At 39.5% G+C, this 22,316-nt stretch overlaps 1 protein-coding gene across 1 annotated transcript in view; it reads right to left on the reverse strand.

Annotated features, from left to right (window-relative positions):
* PDE4B (phosphodiesterase 4B) overlaps nt 1–22,013 on the reverse strand; it is a 194,105-nt gene extending 172,092 nt beyond the window's left edge. The window contains exons 1-2 of the mRNA XM_049807416.1: nt 21,957–22,013; nt 19,325–19,560 (exon numbers count right to left, since the gene is read on the reverse strand). Of these exons, the coding sequence (XP_049663373.1) occupies nt 19,325–19,560; nt 21,957–21,998 (278 nt within the window). The 5' untranslated portion in view covers nt 21,999–22,013. The remainder of the gene's footprint in view (nt 1–19,324; nt 19,561–21,956) is intronic.
* Nucleotides 22,014–22,316: the final 303 nt, after the last annotated feature.

Consider the following 22,316-nt stretch of genomic DNA (forward strand, 5'->3'; position numbering starts at 1 on the left):
GCACGCTTTGCTGTCCTGGAATCTACGTGTGGTCAGAGGGCGAAATCACTGCCAGCCACTGCACAGCCCCAAATCAGCAGCCAACACTGGAGAAGCTAGCACAGGGAGAGAAAATAGAGGGAAACACCAAAGGATGGGGGACCTGGCACTTCCCTGGAAAGACAATGTAAATTAATTCAAATTAGTTTAAGCAATATATGTATTTAGAAACACAAAACCCAAGATTTTTTTCTGGACATAAACACCACGAAACCAACTTCTACACATGCAAGGCTAAAAAAAAAAAATAAAATCCAGGCAACGAAGTTAAAGACAAGATTTGATGCTGATAGTAAGAACATATTAAATACTACAGGGAGTGGCAAGCATCTTTTGAACTGGTCAAAAGTAGGTGACCTTAAATATAAATACAATAATTCTTTTTAAAGAAGGAGACAGGAAAGAGTAGAGAGCCAGCCTTCGGTGAAAGTGCTCTGATCTGCATGCAAGAGGTTGCTTGCACAGTATAGGCATCAATGACACAACAAATCCCCACCAGTCCCTACCCATTCCGGTGTTCTTTTCACTCATCTATCCCAAAACACTTCACAAAAACATTAGCATGCCTTCCTCAGCTTCAAGCAAAAGGCTTGCGATAGAGAGCTTCCCCATAGCAGGAGACTACAAAGGAGTTACCAGACATTCCACCTAACCTGCTACTATACCATTCACCATTCACTTTTATTTAAAAACAAAACAAAAATACAACAAAAAAAAGAGAAACATCTGCCTGAGCCTAACCTAAGGACACTGGAAATGCAGTGTTATTTAATACTGAGAGGATCACACAGCAGCAGAACAGAAACATTTAATGCTTTAGGAATTATGACGTGTTAGACTGTGATCTGTTACTCTAACATCTCAACTGTACTGACAGCCAGTGAAAGACAAAGGGAAGCTTGAGAGCTATGCTGAACGATAAATAAAATCCACACAAATGCTTAGAATCTAGAATTCCAAACAGAAAAAATGAACTTTCTAACTCACCAGGAAGCAAAATGGGATATTGGGGTGTGCAGGGCTGTGAGAATACATCTGATATTAGAGAAACAGTATTTCCATGCCTTTTCATAAAGCTATTAAAATGGCAAGGAGAATAAAGGGAAACTCACTTTTTAAAAGCACTCTGCAATAAAACATGCTGTACAACGGCATGCTCCTCAGTACGTAGGGAGGGTGTACTTTCCTTACCCAAGTTCAGAGATGTTTCAGAAGCACTGTCCATTAAGGGAGTGCTTCTCATTATTTGGACATTCATAAATTAGTAACGAGATGTCAGCCCCACAGCCTGTAGAAGGTACTGCTGTAAGATGTGCAAAGGCTGTTGATGGAGGGAAGAAATGCAAGTCAGGCTAAGCTAATAAGATGGAAAAAGGAGACTGTGGGGAGAAGTAAGCCTCCACTCTCCCTTGTGGAAGCACAAAGAATGAAAAGTGAAAGTGCCACCCACTGCTTTGGGTAGCCAGAAAGCAGGTGCTTCTCCAAGCTGAAGTCTAGGACATTAGTTGCTTGGTACACAACCTCAGAGTATTTTGAAGGCTGACCTCTAGCACAGGGTACTTCTGTTAAATATCTTCCAGATCTTGGTGGCAATAGGAGCTGACAACTATCTGAAAAATGCTGTAGAACAGCTCTCTCTCTGTTTCAGGTACCATCCTTCATGCTTCCAACTTCTGATGTTGCATGCACAGAGGACCATGCAGCCAATGCCTATATAGTCTCTACCGTTTTGTAGTATTGGAATTCTGTCAAGACATGCTGCTTTACTCCAGGATAAGCCAAGAAGAGGTGAGAACAGGAACATTTCAAGAGACTTGAGCTAACTGGCACGAAAGCTTGGTATCAGAATAAACTTGGCAGTAATTCTGAAAACTGAATTTTGCTGTACTTCCTGAGGTTATCACAAGCAACTGGAGGCAATGGTAGACAGAACACCTAGGGTACCAGAACACCTGGACAGACTACCAGGTACAGGGACCAGTTTACTGTAGTTCCCCTAATATACAAACAAAAATGGTCAACAGGCATCTTGCTCTTTCCTGCACTTCCGTAACATCCCAGTAACACAGTGTAATGCAATAATTTATCTATCGATATAGATTATTGTGTGCAATAGGATCAGTAGTCCAAGAGTAACAAGTAATTTCAGCTCATCAGAAAAGGGGCCAGTAATACAAAGGAAGAGTTGAGGAGGGAGAAGAGATGATTAAAGAAAAGGGCCTGGTAGCACTGGCAGGAAAATGAAACTGCTTGGAACAACAAGGACAATTAAGGACATTTATCAAAAGTTTAAGTATACTTGGGGGTGAGTTTTCATACAAGCTTCCTAGCTTACGAAAGTGTCTGGGATTGCAGAAAGTTTTAATATACTTTAATATATTTTATTAGAATAACTGATATAGGTGGTAAACAATGTTTTTCAAGCATACAATTCCCCATCAAAGGCTGATCTTCATTGTGTTGAAAGCAATTGCTAAGCAACAAGAATACATACTTTTTCTTTACAGTACCACTATTATTTACCTGTTTCTAAGTCGTAATTGCCAGGATTAAAAAAAAAGCCAGGGAAGAGGCAACTGTGAAATGTCCTACATGCTGCAGTAGGAAAGGAAGACTGGCTAGCTGACTTTTCACAGCACTTTCAGTCGGTGGCAGAGTAATTAATTAATTCTTCCATACAGCACACTCTCTAGAAGCACATTTAGATAAAAACAGTTAGTAAGCTCCCCTGTGTTACTTAGGTCATTGTTCCATCCATACATATTAGCAAGGCATCCCCAAAAGATAATGCCAACCTGACAGCAAATTAATTAGAAAAATTATTTCAAGGGATTGCGGTTTGCTGGTACTACTTTTACTTCATTTTCAAAGGAAGGAAAGGTAGGTGAAACTTATTTTTAACCAAGTAGAGAGTCTCCTTTTCAGAAATCCCGGCTTCTAGTACTCTCTTTTCAAAAGCAAAAATAAAGATCTTTTTCAAGCTTTCAAACAAGTTGAAAATTATGACTATTATGTGTGCCAGTCATTATAAAATGTAAAACACAGATCCCCCGCATATTTTTAATTGTTGTTAAAGCAATTTGCTGTCTAAATGCATACATGTAATATGTGCTCCCGAAGCAATAAAGAGAATCTGTTCCTTTGTACTTGTTAGTCCTGGAAGGACTTTGATGGTCCCTCCTACGTATCAAGTGTTTGCTTGGTTTAAGTCTGCCATCTGTGCAAACACAGAATTGTAAAGGTCACTCAGGAGAGATGGCCATCTCTAGAACCTTTATTAATAGTTGAGGATGCATAAGGGAAGGACTTAGAATCTGTCTATTAGAAGTCAGTATCATTCTTTTAGACTATAATTTGAACACATTTGATGTAAAAAAACCTATTGGGCCAGCAACATTATGGAATCTCCCAGCACTGCCGCTACTTAACATCTGGATATCTGCCAAGTGTACAGGGTAGAAGATGGGCTGGGAGAGGATCTACAATGGACTTCCAGGAGAGAAACTCTAGAAGCCAGTAAGCTCCATTAGCTCAGAGAGAGATGAACAGGCAATGTGATCCCAAGTAGGAGGCAGTGAAATCACTGTTCCCCTCCAACAGGTCAGCTAAATCATATTGCCATTATAAAAGAAAAGGGTTGATCAGAGTAGGAGTGATCATGCAGGAGACTAGAAATTGGAACTAGAATTGGGTCATTGAAGCAAGTGATGAGTTTAGAGGAACAGAGCAGCTGATGAACGTCTGTTTTTGTGAAAGGACAACAGAACAAGATTTTGAGTAAAAGGGGAAATGTAAACCAAGGTAAGGGAGAAAAAAAAAGCTATAAAATGACAATTTTCTCTTGGCCTAAACCAATAAAGACATGTGAAATGAGAAGGTATAATAGAGAGTCAAGAATATGGGAACAGTCACTTGTACTGGAAAAGAACTCAGTTAAAAAGACTGCAGTAGAGGAGGGAATAAATTCGTGGTGGAAATGTCACAGGTCTGACATGGATGTGATCTTCAGTTTGATGCCTAAGGCAGAAGATGTAATTGCTGAGATGAGCCAGCACTGGGAATAAATAAGAGCAACCCAGGCAATGGGAGACAGGCAAAGGTGCGAGGGGGAGGTAAGTGAATCAAACAAAAGAGAAATGTCTAGGAGGAAACCTAGAGCAAGACAAAAAAAATGTATCCATGAACTGGAAGCTGTAGAAAAGCAAGTGGCCAGGAAAACAGATGCCAAGGAATAGTGCTTCAATGTGAAAATAGAAGTCACTGTGGACGAAAATCTTAGGATAGGAAATGACAGCCAAGGCTTTAAGTCAGAGCAACGGCTGGTAAGACAGAGCTGGGAAGGTGACAGTGATATGAAAAGAAGAGCTGGATGCAGTATTGCTAAAACCTGGAAAAGACTCCAAGAAAATAAAAAAAGCTGTACAGCCAGTGTTATACATAAGCATGTGTTTGTGATGGAGAACTTAAATCTTTCTAGTAATGGAGTTAGTTCTCTAGACACAACGGAAGGGGAGAAAAAGGGAAAAGAAAGGTGAAGAGTATAAGCTGAAGAGACTGACGTGAAAAGAAATTAAAAAATATGTACTTCATGCCTTCTTTATTTCCTTTCTATCATGACCAAGAGGCACACTGTGTCCATCCCACTCGTGAGTGCTACTGATTGCATTAGAGGCAGAATCAGTATTAGTTAATTCTACCCCATCCTAGTCCCAATTTTACTTTTAGCTCCCTCAGAGTAGCAGCAAATCTGATTATAGCCTCTACCTAAACATATACCTATGATTGACATTTTAAACCATCATACAAAATTCTGATGCTTTACAATAGTAATTTAGCCTGAATAATAAGAATTCACCATTCTAATTTGAGATGCATCTGATCAGCCATATCTTCCTACAACACAGTAAAGGAAAGCCACAACACAGCACAGTGATCAAGCTTCTAAAAAATGCAATACAGACCTAGTGCTTAACAATAATATAAATGTAACAGCAAAGAAATATTATCTGGAACCTGTGAAGATATGCTGATGTAGTAGACTTCTCCAACCCTCCCTTAACAAGGTTTTCTTTAATAGAAGGCTGAGCAAAGCCTGAGATGCTGAATGAGAGGCAGAAATATATCACTAATTACTGGTTTGCATGACAAATTTCCCATGTTTAGGAGGCAAAAAACCCAACAACAACAATTCACTGCAATTCATATTACCATTGGAAGATATGGTTTTTTTCGATATTTAATAGTTTAAAATTATATAGGTTGTATCTCCATTCCCACAGATCTAGGAGCCTCTGAAATTTTCTGAAGGGCAGACACTAGTAATTCTGGCATAGGCCTTTGACGCGATGTTTTGGAGCGCTATGAACGGTCACAGAAGAGAGAACCACAGTACCTAGCAACCCGTCGGTTTGCAGTGTAAGAGCTGAGCCAACTGCAAAAGAAAGAAGCAACTGGAAAAGTCTGTCCTTATTTATTTTAGAGCGTCAGGACACCAGCACAAAGAAATTACCCACATCTATGAGCTTAGCAAAGGTTGAACAGGACCCACCCTATATAAAAGGCGACCTTTTGAGCTCTTCCCATTTCATTAGCATTCAGTCGCTTTCAAACAGGCTACTCCTCATTCCATAAGCAACTTGTATACTAGTTTTCGGTTTAGCACCCAACAGTTGCAGCCTCTGTATATTATTTCATTTTTTAGGTCTTTAAAACATCTAGTATCTCTTACAAGGTCAAGAAGATCCAGAACACTTTTCAGATTAGTCACAAATAAATGAATTTCATCTTTAAGAAAGGTACCTTGAGAGTTTTGAGTGGCTTGGATGCTCATCTGTTCACACTGAATTAGTAATCTATGTTAACCAGGTCATTATACCACTTGAGTAGAGCACTACAAGGTGTCCTCTGTCACAGAAAATTTTTTTGCATTCAGAACATGGATGAAGAATTCAGTAGTAACAGCAAGCTTGATGCCTTTCACCTGCCATTTAGTCCTTAAACTGGATTTGGTACTTTTTTTTTTTCCCCACAGTAAACCACACCATAGAAAGGTGAGTTCCTTGTGCTTTTTAGTATTTAAACAAAAACCTACAATTTCTTATCATGTCACAATGCCATTTTTTTTCTTACAGGTATTTATGTTGTTATCTCCTAGTAGATACATATGAGGAAATAAATTTATATACTATAAGCCCTTGGGGCATGATGTAAGATACCTTATTTGTAATGGTAATTTCCTTAGCAACTTTGATTGTGCTTGATTTAGAGTATTTCTCAGGGAACATTTAAATGCCTTCTATATTATCCATAGTGAGTAATCACATATGTCAGACCAATCTGTATTACTTGCGATTATTTTCTCATTTCAGAGCTATAGATTAATTTTTTACAAATTAATTCAATAAACCAACTTATTCTTCACAGGCAGAGACCTCTGGGGTGACTCCAGACAAAAGAGAAGCCAATGCAAAACAGTCTTACAATTTCAGAAATCCTTTACACCCGATACGATGAGAAAAGGCTTTATGCTACTACAGAGACGTAGGATGAAGGAATCTCTAGAAAGATATTTGCTTGGACAGGCTAGCTAACTTCCCACCAGGCTGCTGGTGTGCTCTCCGACTGTGATTAGCATTAGCTGCACCTGTCTGTGCCAGTGAGTAAGCACCTCATCTCGCATGAGTCACCAGCATTCGCCAGCCAGGATCAGGTCTTAGCTCACCGCTGTGCGGAGATGCCTCTGCGCCCGTGCCTGGATGCCTCTGCAGATGCCTCCATGCCCATGTCCAGAGGCAGCTATGGACACCATAGCTACTGGCCAGTATCACCCATTGTACTTCAGTCACAGATAACCTCCTTGTTAAATATAACAACAAACAAATATCAGTGTCTGTAATTTTCATGTAACTAGAATGAAAATGACATAATACAATAACAAGTGTGAAAAAAAAAATCAACATTGTTCTGTCAGAGCAAAATTCTTACTGATAAGAGCTAATCCTATGTAACCAATTCAGGCATCCACTTTGTCAGGGCATTTCTGCATCCTGCTGTACATTCCCCTGAAAAACTACAGCTAGGTTTGGTTGGCAACATCTCCACTCACACAGGCAACGGAAAAGGTACAAAAATGAATGCTTAGCCTTGGACAACCCTCCTCCTTTCAAAGAAAGGACTTAAATCATTTTCATGAGCAAACATATTTCTCTGTTATTGGTCTCACCTGTGACAGCTGAATAGGAACAGAAAATTTCACCATTAATCCGAGTCTGCTTCTTCGGTCTTGTATTTTACTCTTGCTCTTCCAGACTCTTAGGTCTGCAGCAGTTGACTGACAAAACATCATTCCAGTTTGCATGCAAGATATTTTAATTACTTTATGTTTCAGATCATCTACACCTTATCAGCTCACCCAAATTAAACAGTATCAGGTCTACAATGTGCATTTATTTATAGTTATTTTTCCCTAGAGAAGCCCCAACACAGACAGGTAAAGGTCACTACATTTACTGTTCAACAGCATGGTTGTAACCAGCTTTGCTAAGGGCCCTGTGTTTTGGTGCTGGGAAACAAGAGAAAATGCATTGTGCACAATTGTCAGAATTCACATACAGCTTTGTCCGTTACAGTTTAATTAAAGGAATAAATTCACAGCCAAAACCCTAGAGACCAGTGCACTGCCAGTGCCAATAAAAACAGGGTTAAAGAGAGGAGGTAGCTGTAGCCTGTCCAAGTATAGAAGAAGTCTCATGTTTTTTATTAATGAAAGAGAGCGTCCAACGACAGGTAATGAGCCTCCCAGAGCAGCAGTTGGGGTGAGAACCTGCAGAACATGACTGAGGCCAGCAGCAGAGGACAACGCTACATTCTTGGTCCTCTAATTCTTTCCAATGATGCTCTCAATGTTATCGGGGTCTCCGTTCAAAGGACCCAAGAAGGAATTGATACAAAAAATAACTTTAAAAAGACTCCAGAAGGACACAACATAGCTACTGAAAACACATAAGAGAAAGTCTAAAGGCATTTGACACCCACCAGTGCCAGATAGATACAGACCACAAGTAATTTATTGAGATTAGTCAGTACTTGGAGGAGTAGATTTCCAGTTATCCTGGAGATGTTCTGGCAAACACAAACCAAGAAGAATCATCCAGGGACAGCTTTCCTACCTCCACACACAGAAGTCGTCACCAGTCACAAACACAAGCCGTATCACGCAAGGCTGTCAGGCAGGAAAGTCTCCTCACGCAGACACGGACCCCGAGACACACAGTACAACTGCAATCACCGGAGACGAAGGGCAGGCTCCACTGGCCTACCTTAGCATCTCTGTCTGGCACTAGCCACAACCACTGAAGACAACCGAACCCAAGGACGAAGGGTTTAACACTGTCAGAGTGAATAGGTTTATTCTGTCCTGACAACAGAAACACTCCTATCTCAAGGGGGACTTGAAATCAGAGGAACCGCTCACAGCAGATCAGAGATAATTGATTGTTGTTAGTAAACTGATTTAGTAGCTTGCTTACAAGTATTTAGAAATGTGATTTGTAAGTGGACTTTGTTGAATTTTGGCTGGGAGACGACTGCTTGTCTGTGGAATTAAACTCCAAGCATTTAAGCTTCCCAGACACACAACATCTAGGGTGGGAGCTGCAGAAGCAGGTGGTCTGTTAAACAGGCATGGCACAATGCTGGAAAATAGAGTTCCATCCCAGCCCCAGAGCAACCTAAATACACTCATCTTTTCTGTTCCCTAATCCCTTCTCAAATACAATGTTAGACTCCATGGCTTACTCCTCTACTGCTTGACAGCAGTGTAAGACATGAAAGGCCATATGGCGGCATGCAGGCCACGTGGCATGGCCAAATTGGTATGCTGGCACCGGGATTCAGGCTTTCTCTTGCACCATATTCCAGAGCTTTAGCGATAGTTCAGGGATCGCTGAAAAACCATGTGGGCACATACCATACACAGTGCTGGTCACCATGCTGTGGGGGCACGACTCTGCCTGCTGCCAGCAAGCAGGCATGGAAAGAAAGCTGGGAGGGACTGGAAGAGACAGATAATTTTGATGTACATAACATTTACTTTTGTTCTGTTGTGGGTTTTAGAGGTACACTCACCTTCACAGCAAAATTTAAAACAACTTCTTTGCTTGCACAACAGCACAGAACAGACCACCACCAGAACCATCACGGGTAATACTGAACAAAAATTTATCTAATGCCATGGATCAGCTGAGAACCAGAAGGTAGTTCTCCAGGTAACAAAGCAAACTGGGTTTGATCTTTCCTTCCAGATCAAGTTATCATTACTCAGAAGTTTAAAGATAAAAGAAAGTTGTGTCAAAGTCTTGTCTGGTTCAGCTTTTATATCAACGGTATTTCCATAATCTCCATTTATTTTATATTCTTGGGAAGATGAAGTTTGAACATAATATTTCAGAAGCTTCATTGTCTTTTGCTAATTAACAGTGACTCATTTCTTTCCATTCTAGATACATTTCAAGCTGTCTTATTTCATTCTGGATCAAGGTATATAATTATAATTGAATCATTAAAAGCCTTTTTTATGTGCCTACAGCTACCTCTGTTCTGAATGACTAGTATTTCCAGGCAAATCTTGCAGCACCAAACTTCAGGATCATCTTCAATAAAATTACTGGGCTCACCTTGCAATTCATACAAAAAGGGGATGCTATCATTTTGAGCATGTAAGCAGACTAAAATCCAATAAATCAAATAAATGCAAACTACGAAAAAGATTATATTGCAATAAGAAAATATAAATTATGTACAAAAAGACATTTATAAAACAATGACATTTTTAATTCAAAAGCTAAGATTAATCCAATATTATGTTTTGTCTTAAAGTTCCTCTATACCAACTACACCACACAGAAATCATAGTTATTCTATTTAGGCCTTCTAGAACACATAAAAATAAAAAAACATTCCAACTGAGAAGAAGATCCAAGAGCTTCAAAAACTGACAGCAACAGACAATGTCTAAATATAGTCAGTCAAAACACTTATCTGTGTATTTTTAGCTGAGAAAGTAACTTCAGTGATAACTCAGAGATAGCACAAATTATCTCTGCAGCAGTTTCTTTTTCGATAGGTTTGCATTTGTACTGACTATGTATAAAACAAGCAAGCAGTGACCCCTATATATTTGGGTTGCCCACCATTTTTTCCTATTATGAAGGATTCTTGCGATTTATTTTTATGAACAGATCTCCAGGATTTGTTGTGTAATGTCAGATGGGGACAGGGGTCCACCAGCAACCCCCCCCACAACCCAGCCTTCTCATAGCAGAGCCAGGGGAGCTGGCTAACTGTGAGTGCCGAGACAGCATCATGGTTTAAGTTTGTTTCTTTGACTGATCCCTCTACTCTACATAGTTCCTGGTCAGGAAGAACCACCGTTCCTTCAAACAGGTCCGTGAGGATGGGATATTCTCTGGTGGGAACATCTTACTAAGGGAGAAAGTAGCAAAATTTTAGAGAAGGCATTTCTCTAAATTAGCTCACTATCTAAATTTCTTCCTCCACGTCTTTGCGAGTTGTTAAAATGAAGCTGGAGCTGGGGGGGGGGCAACAATGACAACAAATTCAAGGAATTTCCTCTTCCCATACTAGACAAGCAGTCCCTGCCTCCTACCTTGGTGAGCTGAAACAGATTTAAGCCTTAGTGAACTTTTTAATGTAATTTTTATGATCTACCTGTGGGCAACATAAGAACTATCTCACAACAGAACATTTTCAGCTTTTCAGAGACTATCTTGAGGGGTCCCCAGCACACCCAGCTCCTAAGAATTACAGTGTTCAGCATCAGAAATGAACATACCAGATAATATTTCTACCTACTGAAGAACAAACAAAATCACCGAGCAGACAAAATCGTTTAGGACTGTTTCCAGATCTAGTACTCTTCAATATTCTCTACATCTTTCATATTGTTAGGAAACTTAGGACAAACCATAGTTAAGTCTGATTTTCAAAACTAAGCTATCACATACATTTTCCAGAAACAGCTCAGTGTAATTAAAAACTATTTTCCCCATAGAATATATGAGATGTTATGACAAATACAGTTGACCTCCTTTCTCAAGGTAAGTAAATGCCCCACAGAAATGCAGTACAGGCTTTTGAAATACAGGAAGCATGTTCAGTCAGAAAAATTGATCCTGCTTTATTACAACAAAAACTGATGCAATTTAATAAACGTTGTGGACCAGATGACATCCCGCAGTCCCTTCCAACTTCAACCATTCTGTGATTTAAATAATTTTAAATATAGGTATAAAAATCAAAAACATGTTTTTAAGGGTTTTTTTCCTCCTAGGTTCTTAGTTTTCACATCATATGGGAAACCAGTTCATCTATTTTTTTTCTATTCCAAGCTTGCAGCGTATTTCTTGAGTTCTTACCTAGTTGAATTTGAAATGATCTAAGAAATAAGACTTCAACCTATTTCACAAGGTATTATCCCACTGTCTGCAACAATGTTTAAAAAAACAAAACAAAAAAGCCCCACGGTTCTCCAAAACAGCATTACTCCCTCTGAACTTCTGGTTTTCCTTCCGCTGTTCCTACTTAAGCTTCCTATTACCCTAAATATTTCCTTTTATTCCGTGGGATTTACAGACTTCAAACATGTAAAGGAGTGACTAGACATATTACCTTCTGCTTAGTTTACTAGCCTGACTACAGTTTTATTATCCTTTTTAATCCTTCATGCAAATCACCATCCTCCTTTTTCATTCTAACTTTCCATATCTATCCCTCAATTAATTACCACCAGCCTAGCAGCTTCACAGTGGCTATGAGCTGGCCCTAGCTGAAGTCAGCATTTCTGCTGACGGTTTGGTCTCAGACTCAGTGGCCTAAAATTATACTGATTTTTGGTTTGTTTTTAATGTTGCATCTAATTTGCTTGCCCACGATCACCATCTGGAGAACAACGTGCAGTACTACAAGCATAGATTTGACACTACATACACGCGCCAGCCCTTGCCGTGCACCCACACTTCAGAATGCAGTAATGCAATCACACACCCTTCTTTGCACACCCCAACTTCAGGAAGATTTTCAGATGGACACAGAAAACAGCATCAACCCCTTAATATTTTCTTTTTAGATTCTGGCCACCCACCTGCACAATAAAATTCTTTTAGAAGCAAGCTATAGACCTGGTCACTGACAAATGACTAGCAATAACACACCAAGCTCACAAACACACAAAACATTACAGTTTTCTGATTAATTATGAATGCTGTAAAAAATAATCTTAAAAAGCAAAGACAGACATAGCAACCAACTCTGTTAGCAGACAACTTCCTTCAAACCTAGTGAGCTCTCATTTTGCTCCCGCAGAAGAGTGAGGTAGCTTTTGCATTGGACAATTAGCAATGCACATATTTCAATGCAGCATTTAATACCAGTCTAAATGTTTAACAGAGTCTCTATGCCCTGAAAAAGTGCACTCCTTACTATATTTAATATTAACCATATCAACTCTTAAGAGAATTCTTAAGGCCTTTATTTCCTTACACTTCGGGACTCATCATAGAACTTATTTTTCTTTCAACATAGAAACTTGATGCAAAACTGTCATAATGACTCCATAGACCTGAGTCAAATGTGTCGAAATGGTGTAAACCAGAAGCTAGCTGTCAAATCTAACCCAGGAGCTGCTAAGTATCAAAAAATAGGGTAAGAGAAGTATTTGGGATGCTATAAGTGTAGCTACAAATATATTCTTCATACCCTCATTCTTCTCTCTTGCCTGGATTTATTATCACAAAGCTTTAGTTATAAAATATGGACCAGGATTGTGGAAAACATTTTAACAGCTTTTATGAAAATACAGACAAAATTTGTGCAAAGGAAACTTATAAGACTTTTACATTCAGATTGCCACTTGAAGATCTATATCCTGTATACCTCTTCCCTTGCATGATTCATGAAAGCTATTTTATATGTGTACTGCCTTGCTATTTTCACACAAAATATTATTACATTGCAGCTAGCTTGGAATTATTGCTTTGGAGTCAGTCTGCCCATTTTTTCTTTGCTGGTTACAGATCTTGTCAGATCAGCACTGGTCTCAAGAAAACAGAGTTCTAATAAAAAAAAAATGGGGAAAAAACCCACCACAAAGAAAACAAAAAAAAAAAAAAAAAAAAACCAACCTCAGAAGCAGCTTTATTTTTAGGTTCCCATGTATCTTAAGTTAAAATATTTTTGTAAGTCATGGCTCAGTCTCTCACGGTTCTTACTTTTGTATTAGCACTGGAAGTTAAATTTAAGGTGATTTCTGAAAAAAAAAAGTGGCAGAAATACTACTTACAGAAGGAATAGGTTTATTTTCCTCTACCCCTCCCAAATAATATGTTCTGTATTTGAATTCTGTTACTTTTTTCTTCAAACCACAGTTACTGCAATCCCAGGAACAGCAAAATTTCCACAATCAGTGCATTCTTAGGACATAGTCTGTAGTACAGTGCTGATGTTGCAGGTTGAATTTTGTACTATTTCAGTGATGATAGCACCAATTTTCACCTAACCAATAAGGAACAATATTTTTAAAAGAAAGCAAAGTACTGAAGCTGTTGTAATATAATCTGACTATATTCTCCATTGATAGGTAAGGTTTTGCAAAGAGCATGGTAACATACAGAGCTGTGCAAGATGCATGGTTAGTAGTGAGAAGCATTGTGTTTCACAGATGTGGCATCTCCTAAATTGCTCCAGGAAGAACCACAGATATATTATTATATATAAATTCTCTTCCAGGTTCTCAGTTTAGAAATCTCATTTGATAACAGAAATATTTGCCATTTGGCATTCTGCTCAATACAGAGCACAAACAGTGCAATGCTTTGGAACAACGGAGATCAGAGTAAGCCTAAATAAACCATCCGGAAGAAAGCAAAACAGTATTCCAACACAAGAACAATAAGAAGATAAATAATGAGCCTATAGCGGAGATTTTGTGCTAACAGGAAATGGAAGAACTGGAAGAATGGCTCAGCAGAATGCACACCCCAAGTACACACAGCGAGAGTTTCCCCATGGATTTAATCAAGTTAACAGGAGAAAACAGAAGTATCCCCAACAGAGGCAGAGCTTTTGCACCTTACAGTTCAGAGCAATCCTCTGAAATCAGGTTCTGATTTCTCCCTGCCTCTCCAGAAACTTTGTTATTGTTTTTCTGGTTAAGATGATAAATTTCTACAAAGACTACAATGGCTTGCACAAATAGGAAACAAAACCCCAAGCTGAAGTGACTTCTTTGTTCAGTATGAAATGCCCACAGAAAGCCTCACTTCCACCCCACCTGCCCTAGTAAAAGAGACAGTGTCCCTTTATAGAAGTTTTGTATGTGTTTCTGAATATACACTAAATATAACAGTGTAATGAGGCACCTATGTATCAGCATGAAAAGTCAACTGTCATCATGAAATTGCTAGGAAGCTCTTTAACAATCTTACAGTGATTACAAAAAAAGATGATAACTACTATGCACACTAGACAAATGAAATAAAGGCATTATTTCTAGGAATCATGTTTCATGTCAAAATAATGAGGTGTTTCACATCTGCCTTTGGGGTTTCATATGGACAGAAATAGATTACGGAAAGCTTGGGTAAACCTACATGCTTCTGAATGAGTGCTATTGATCTCTTGCAGAAAGCATCTCCCAGCTACAACTCTATGGACCCTCAGGAAAAAAACACCATACCAAGTGAATGTTAAACAATTTATATTGGACACATAAGAGTTATGATGATTTACCTTGCAGAAAACCTAAATCTGGAACTTACATTACTTATGCATTTTAGTTGTGTGGACCCCAAATGAGGATTTAAATCGCAGTGAAGAGTTTCCTTTTGCATGATTCATTAACTCCGCTGCCTTAACAGTACCAATGAACTTGATCTTGTACAAGCTGTAGCAAGACTGTCTACCTTTGGGAACATAAACAAAGGTCAGGAAAACTCTGCATCCTGAAGCTAAACCCAGGGAATAAATCTACCAAACAATTTCCATAGCCCAGAGACAGGGGCCTAAAGTAATGCAACCTGAATATCCAGTGCTGCATTAATGGGGTAGATTTGCAGACTAACAGATACACGCCACACTTCCAAGGAACAGCATGCCGCCATTAGCTTCCACTGAAACGCTAGGAAACACAAGACAACCAGCAGAAGACAAATCAAGAGAGATTCTGACCAGACATATGGAGAGTTTTTTCTGAGTTGAGGACAGTCATGCAGCAGAATGGGTTGCCCAAAGAGGATGTGAAGTCTCCATCCTTGGAGGTTTTCAAGGTCAGACTAGATAAAGCCCCCTGAACAACCTGGTCTGACCTCACAGCTGACCTCACTTTGAGCAAAGGTCCCTTCCAGCCTGAATTATCCTATAAGCCTATGGAACTAAGAGTGGAATACTCTTTTCACAAGGAACATCCTCTTTCCCGTTCCAGTCTGAGATTCACAATGTTTAATGACATTAGGCTCCCTACATGTAAAGGCTTTTTTCCCCTGCCCCGATAGCTTAAAACATGTTAATTTTCTGCCTGTGGCTTCAGCATTTTTATTAAAGCTCCGAGGAAAAAGACCCATAAAGAGAGGTGAAAAAAACACCAGATTTATAAGCGGTCTTACTGGTTAGGCCAGTAGTACATCTAGCCCATGATCTTGTATCCCACAAGATATTAAAAGCACAAAACAGAAAGGAACAGGAAGCAAACATGTATGATACTTCCCCTCAGATATTTTCCCACTCCTAAACAACTTGCAGCTTAGAAGCTGAACAAGGGATAGAGTTTATGCATTCAGAAGGAAACCACAACAGATTACTCCTCCAAGGATCTCTTAAGCTTTCCCTGGAGCCTGTTCAAACTCCAAGAACCTACACTATCCTATGGCACAAAGTTCCACAGCGTAACTACGAACCACATGAAGAACCACCTCCTTGCACTTGCTTCATGCCTGCCATACCAATTTATTTGATGCCCCCTTTTTCTCATACTGGAAGAGACAATAAGCAATAGATCAACAACCTCTTCTCTTCGTACTATTTGAATGATCTCAGTCCTATCCCTTTGCTTAGCTGTGTCTTTTCCATGCTGAAGAGTTTGAACCTCCTTGGTCAATCCCAGTGCAGAAGCTGTTCCTTATGTTTGAATCATCTTAGAGGCCTTTAACTCTTTTTAGTTCTATTATACCCTTTTAGAGAGGAATGACCAGTAGTGTACACTATATTCAACATTTGACCAAGAAATTGGTTCCTACCATGGCATCCTGATGTTCTATATTTTATCCACTACTCTTTTCCTTCAAATCTTTAACAATTAATTTAATTTTTTGACCATTAATAAGCACTGAACTTGCAATTCTATTGGACACAAATACAGGCTGGGCGAATAGTGGATTGAGAGCAGCCCTGAGGAGAAGGACTTGGGGGTGTTGGTTGACGAGAAGCTCCACATGACCCGGCAATGTGTGCCTGCAGCCCAGAAAGCCAACCGTATCCTGGGCTGCACCAAAAGAAGCGTGACCAGCAGCATGGTCGAGGGAGGGGATTCTCCCCCTCTACTCCACTCTCGTGAGACCCCACCTGCAGTCCTGCGTTCAGCTCTGGGGGCCCCAACATCAGAAGGACATGGACCTGCTCGAGCAAGTCCACAGGAGGGGCACAAAGACGACCAGAGAGCTGGAGAGCCTCTCCTATGAGGACAGGCTGAGAGTTGGGGTTGTTCAGCCTGGAGAAGAGAAGGCTCTGCAGAGACCTCAGAGCAGCCTGCCAGTACCTAAAGGGGTCCTACAAGAAAGCTGGAGAGGGACCTTTTACAAGGGCATGTAGTGACAGGACAAAGGGTGTTGGCTGTGAACTGAAAGAGGGTAGTTTTAGATTAGACATAAGGAAGAAATTCTTCCCTGTGAGGGGGGCGAGGCAGTGGAACAGGTTGCTCAGAGAGGTTGTGGATGCCCCATCCCTGGAAGTGTTCAAGGCCACGTTGGATGGGGCTTTGAGTAACCTGGTCTAGAGGAAGGTGTCCCTGACCATGGCAGGGGGGTTGGAACTAGATGATCTTTTAAGGTCCTTTCCAACCCAAACCATTCTATGATTCTATCCTATACCCAGGATCTTGCTCCTGAGTAGTAATATCGTTTTGCAGCTACAATTCTTTCTTGCTCAGATATATCACTTTGTATTTAGCTACACTGAAATTTTCCTATCACTTTATTGCCCACTCACTGAGTCTCTTAATGCTCATATCATTTCAAAGCTGTTTCAACAGAATGGCACATACTGGGCTTACACAAATATAACCTGCATCTGGGGTATATTTCATGCAGAACTGAATCACAATATAGAAGCCCGAACAGCTTGGGGACCAGATCCCACTTACACTGCTCCTACACAAAAAAATCTGGATCATGACTGTGCTCCCTGAGATCATGGTCAGGCCTCGAGTCACTGGAGATTGTGTAGGTAAGGAACTGCCTGGCATGGGGTAGAGAACACTGCTAAACTAGTCAAAAGCCCTTGATGACTAGAACTTAAACAGAAAATGGGAAAGATTAGACCAATTTCCTGCCCAGCTGTAGAGCAGTCAATTTAACTGGTGCCCAAGTCAGAAAGGTGAGGGGGTACAAGATGCCTATGTAACCATGTGTTGAACAGCACTCTGCATCACAGTCACACTAACCAGCAACACCAAACTTGCTATACGGCTATAAACAGGTATGATAGATTCAAGCAAAACAGAGAAGTCAGAAGCTATCTGCTCACTTACAAGAGATTAACAGCAGTAAAGAAATAGCAGTAACCTGAGTACCACTTACAAGTGTTTTCTCTTTGACTGGCATACCCTTCAAGAAAAATACATGTTGTGTGACACAATACACATATTGATTCTGCTGTAATGGAAGAGAGGAGCAGCAATGCCCCCTTGTGTTACAAGGGAAACTAATGATAAATCCATTGCAACTCCTTGCATTTTCCTAAATCGTGTATGAAGGTGTAGTCAAAGAGCAGAACTAAGTCATTCTTATAAGCACATCTTATGAGTAGGCACTCAATTGTCTGGCAGTCAAGATAATAAATTGCTGCAGATACACAACAGGCAACACTCATAAAATGCTCATAAAGGTAAATCAACCCTTTTATTGTCAAAATTCACAACCCATCTGAAATTAGATAACTCATTTTGTTAAATTTATCCACAGCAATTAAATGCAAAAATTGAACAAAAGTTCCTGCTAATTCTTCCTTGATTTCTGTATCTATTCAAGTGCATAGTTCAAAAAAACTATTTGCAGTAGCAAAACTGTTTTTAAAGGACTCTAACAAATGAATTTAGGATGTCCTCTCTAATTGTTCAAATGCAAACTGAAATGCCAGCTTTGAAGAGTGCTGAGCTTAACAGAAGCTAAAACCAGATTCAGACTTGGAAATAATGATGTGAACATGTCTTGCAGCCAGCAAATGAAATTGAGAATGGAGTATTTAAAACACTAGAATCAAAAGCACACTTGAAATCTGAAGTTTAAAGTACAGGTTTTAAGGTTACATTGCAATGACGTTTCAAGATTCATAAGGCAAGCTGGACATGTAACCTTATTTTGCCATTAAAATCTACCATTGCAATTCCAACGCATGAACACTCTAGTCTTTGTCTTCCTCTCCTCCCCCTAGATGAATTTCCTTGTTTGGCACTTAACATTCAGTTTCTGTTTTGGAACTCACCTTTAGCAATCCCCTTTTAATCAGCTCTCTGACAGTTTCTTTGGGACTTTTCTTGAGCTTAACATCAGATTCAAATGCTTTTCCAAGCCTTTCTGCTAACACTTGGACAAGAAACAGCCAGAGAACTAAACCCTTTTTCCTCAATCTGCTGTATAAGAGTCTACCATCATCCTGAACTCTTCTGTGGGTGGAAAGCTAGTAACACAAATCCTCTGGCCAAGATCAGAATTTACAACAAAATTTTCATGAAGATGCACAAAAAAAGTGAACAGAAGAGGTTTTAACAGAAGAAGAATTTCAAAAAAAGACAATTACTTTGTAAATTTATATCCATGATACACCAACTGGTATACATCAACAATACTGATTAATACATACAAGATAATTATCTAGTGCCTTTCAAAAAAAGAAGAAAAAAAAAAGAAAAGAAAAAACCACAACCCCAAACCAGAAAACAAAACAAAACAAACTAAAAACCCCAACTGTATAAGATTCATAACAAAGGGAAATAACTTACCAGTCTTGGTAAGTGGTGATTGCAATACTTGGAGGTGTCAACAAAGGCAGAGTTGTTGGTCTACAGACAATGTCTCTGTCGGGTGTCCTTGCTTTTTCTGTTTGTCTTTGGGATAGTGGTGGTAACTGCAAATTACCAGAACAACATCTTCTTCCTCTCCAGAGGTCTATGCCCAAAGCATGGCTGGAAGTACTATAGGACTTACTCAGCCCGCACTCCAGGTAATCCAGAGCATTCTGCAAAGACAGAAAAGCCACTGCAAACAAAGTTCTGCAAACAAACATTTTCCTACATGAGGATAAAACACATTCAATTTTTGTTCTACAGCCATAGCTACTCACAAAAGATAACAGTATGATGAAATCTGAGCAGAGTCTGACTGCACTGCACTGTTATTTTATCAAGTTATGAATGAACTTGAAAATTCACTCATAACTTGTCAAAGCTAAATTCAACAGCTAATTCTAATCTAACTGAACACTTCAATAATCCAGGTCACCTTGGCGATATGTTAAACTTTTGATATTTTAAACTTTTTCAGAGAACATTCTACTCAACATCCATCTAAAGTATCATTTCTCTGCACAGCACAACCACATTGGTTTGCCACTTTTTTTGAGTAATCACCAGTCAGAGAAAGGTGCCAAGAATACTGGACTTAGGCACATCCTGAATCATCCAAAAGCTATTCAGCGAGAGGAACTCCTGGCTAGGCTACCTTACCCTATGTCTGGTGTTGCTAGTAGAAGTAGTCTCAAAAAAAAGGTTTTGATCAGTTCAAGCAGTTTTTCCTCTTCTAGTTTCTAGCAATTTTTAAGTAAAAACATCACCATGATCGTAGAACTGGCTGTCAAGTCTTCTGAAACCCAAGCCAGAAGTTCTCTCACAGCAGAACAGCACTGCCAGAGGATTGTCAGTTTTGGTCTTACTCAGAGAATTTAGCTAGTCAAATATAGCTGCCCAATATCAATGAGAATACTTCTGTATTGCATGTGATGAGCTACCAGTAGAAGCTGGAGGATTATTATAATCAGTATATATATAATCTATGGCAACTGCTTTACATTTTTCCTCTTCTTCTACCTGCTCCTGAATTTTGATCTCCAGCCTGCTCTCTCCACCCTTCGCAGACCTTTCCAAGCCCACCTTACAGCCTCCCCAAATCCCTTGGTTCACTTTCCCTCCAAACTGCTACTGCTGCGGTCTCCCAGCCAGCACTCAGTGACTTAAAAAAAGAGTGGTTTGATTTTCCATAATCAGTTATTAGGTCCTTCATGAACAAATGCAAGTAGCATGAGTCCTCCATTGCCTCATAGTTTCTAATGGAAAATATGTTTTCCATTGTCATGAGACTATTAGTCAATTCTGTGGTACTTTCTACTCTTACCTCAGCAAGAAATCTCAACATGGGAAGGAAAGGCAAAACTGGTGAGAGAAAGGCATGCTACCAGTTTCCTCAACTTTGCCTACTTGCTTGCCCATCCTACAACCATGAGAAGCATCCAGACAAGAAACAACATGCCCACAGCTACTTTACTCCTTGTATGTAGCCTGAAGTGCTACGAGGCATGCTGGTGCAGATTCATGAATTTATTAAGGCATTAAAATCATAAAGACCTAGCTGGAAGTATAAAATGTTTGGCATGCTGTGTTTCCAAAAATATGCTAGAGATCTTTAGTGATCCAAACCCTACTCTTTCACAGCAAAAAAATCAGGTCAAAAATACTCCTAGGAATCCCAGAAAGGAAAGCCTGCCTTCTATATGAGGATCTGACTTAAGCTGCCTTTATTAATAACCTTTGTAAGACTGTTTAATTTTTTTTGTTATTATTTAAGAAATGTACAGCAGAGTATTCTAGCTTCCCATTAGACTTCAGATGTCTGCTTTCATTAAAATCAGCAAGAACTGAGTGGACCCAGCATCAAGCTCAGGCAAACTGACTATGAAGCAGCACAACATGTGGTCCAAGACTGTAAAAGGAACACTTATTGAAGGAGTGCTATAGGATACACTAACTATTAGGTTCCACTCCTCCACTGTATTTTCATATACATTCCATGTGGTTTTCCATCTTTGGCGAGCCTCAGCTGTGACAAACAAGACAATTAAGGCTGCAGTTATCATGCCATCACTACAAACTGATACATTTCTCCAGGGAATGAGAACTGGATTTTAATTAATAGGGGATTATAATGATGATTAGCAAGTCTAGCAATGGAATAACACATGTATCATCACATTAGGTGTTCAGCAACAACAGTGGGGAGAGATGCTGAAACACTTGTAAGTAGACAAGTACAGCACATGCACCAAAATGGAATCCAGAACAGAGCTTCCATAAGGTATGCAAATGTTCCCTGATGCCTGCCAGCACTACACTGACCAAGACCAGTAAAGGGTATGCTCTGCTTAAGACTCCTCTAAACTTCTCACAGTATGGGTGTTGGTTTGTTTTTCAATGTGCCAGGCTTATTTTCTGCTTATTATATGAGCTGCAAGCAACCGTAAGGAAATCAACGAGTAACCAAAGCAAAACCAGCTGATACTTACAAAAGAAGACAAAACTAACTTTTTATCTCATTTTCATAAAGTACTGGGGAAAATAAAACATGCCTTTAGAAGAAACTTACCTCATCTGCAGTTACTGTCATGACACTTCTGCTTTTCTTCATTATTGAGATTAAAGCGCACCCCGTTATAAAAAATTCTTATTGTTAAATCCAATTTCTTCAGACGGGCAGCCTGAAAGAAAAAAATTGTATTTTTCAATAACAACCTGTTTTTGATAAGAGACTATGGAGCTAACTGCTAACATCCCAGCCGATTGATAACTTGCTGCCCATTTTCATAGAACACTTGGCAGCACGTTATGCAAGTGTAGCTCTCTATTAGTGAAAGGACAATTAAATATTTAGTAAAATCATGTTAAAAGTAACCAGTATTCACAAGGCTCTGCAATCTAAGCAAGCCTTGAAACATGTCTAGTAATA

The sequence above is a fragment of the Accipiter gentilis genome, chromosome 8, assembly GCF_929443795.1.
Source record: "Accipiter gentilis chromosome 8, bAccGen1.1, whole genome shotgun sequence".
NCBI classification, from domain to species: Eukaryota; Metazoa; Chordata; class Aves; order Accipitriformes; family Accipitridae; genus Astur; species Astur gentilis.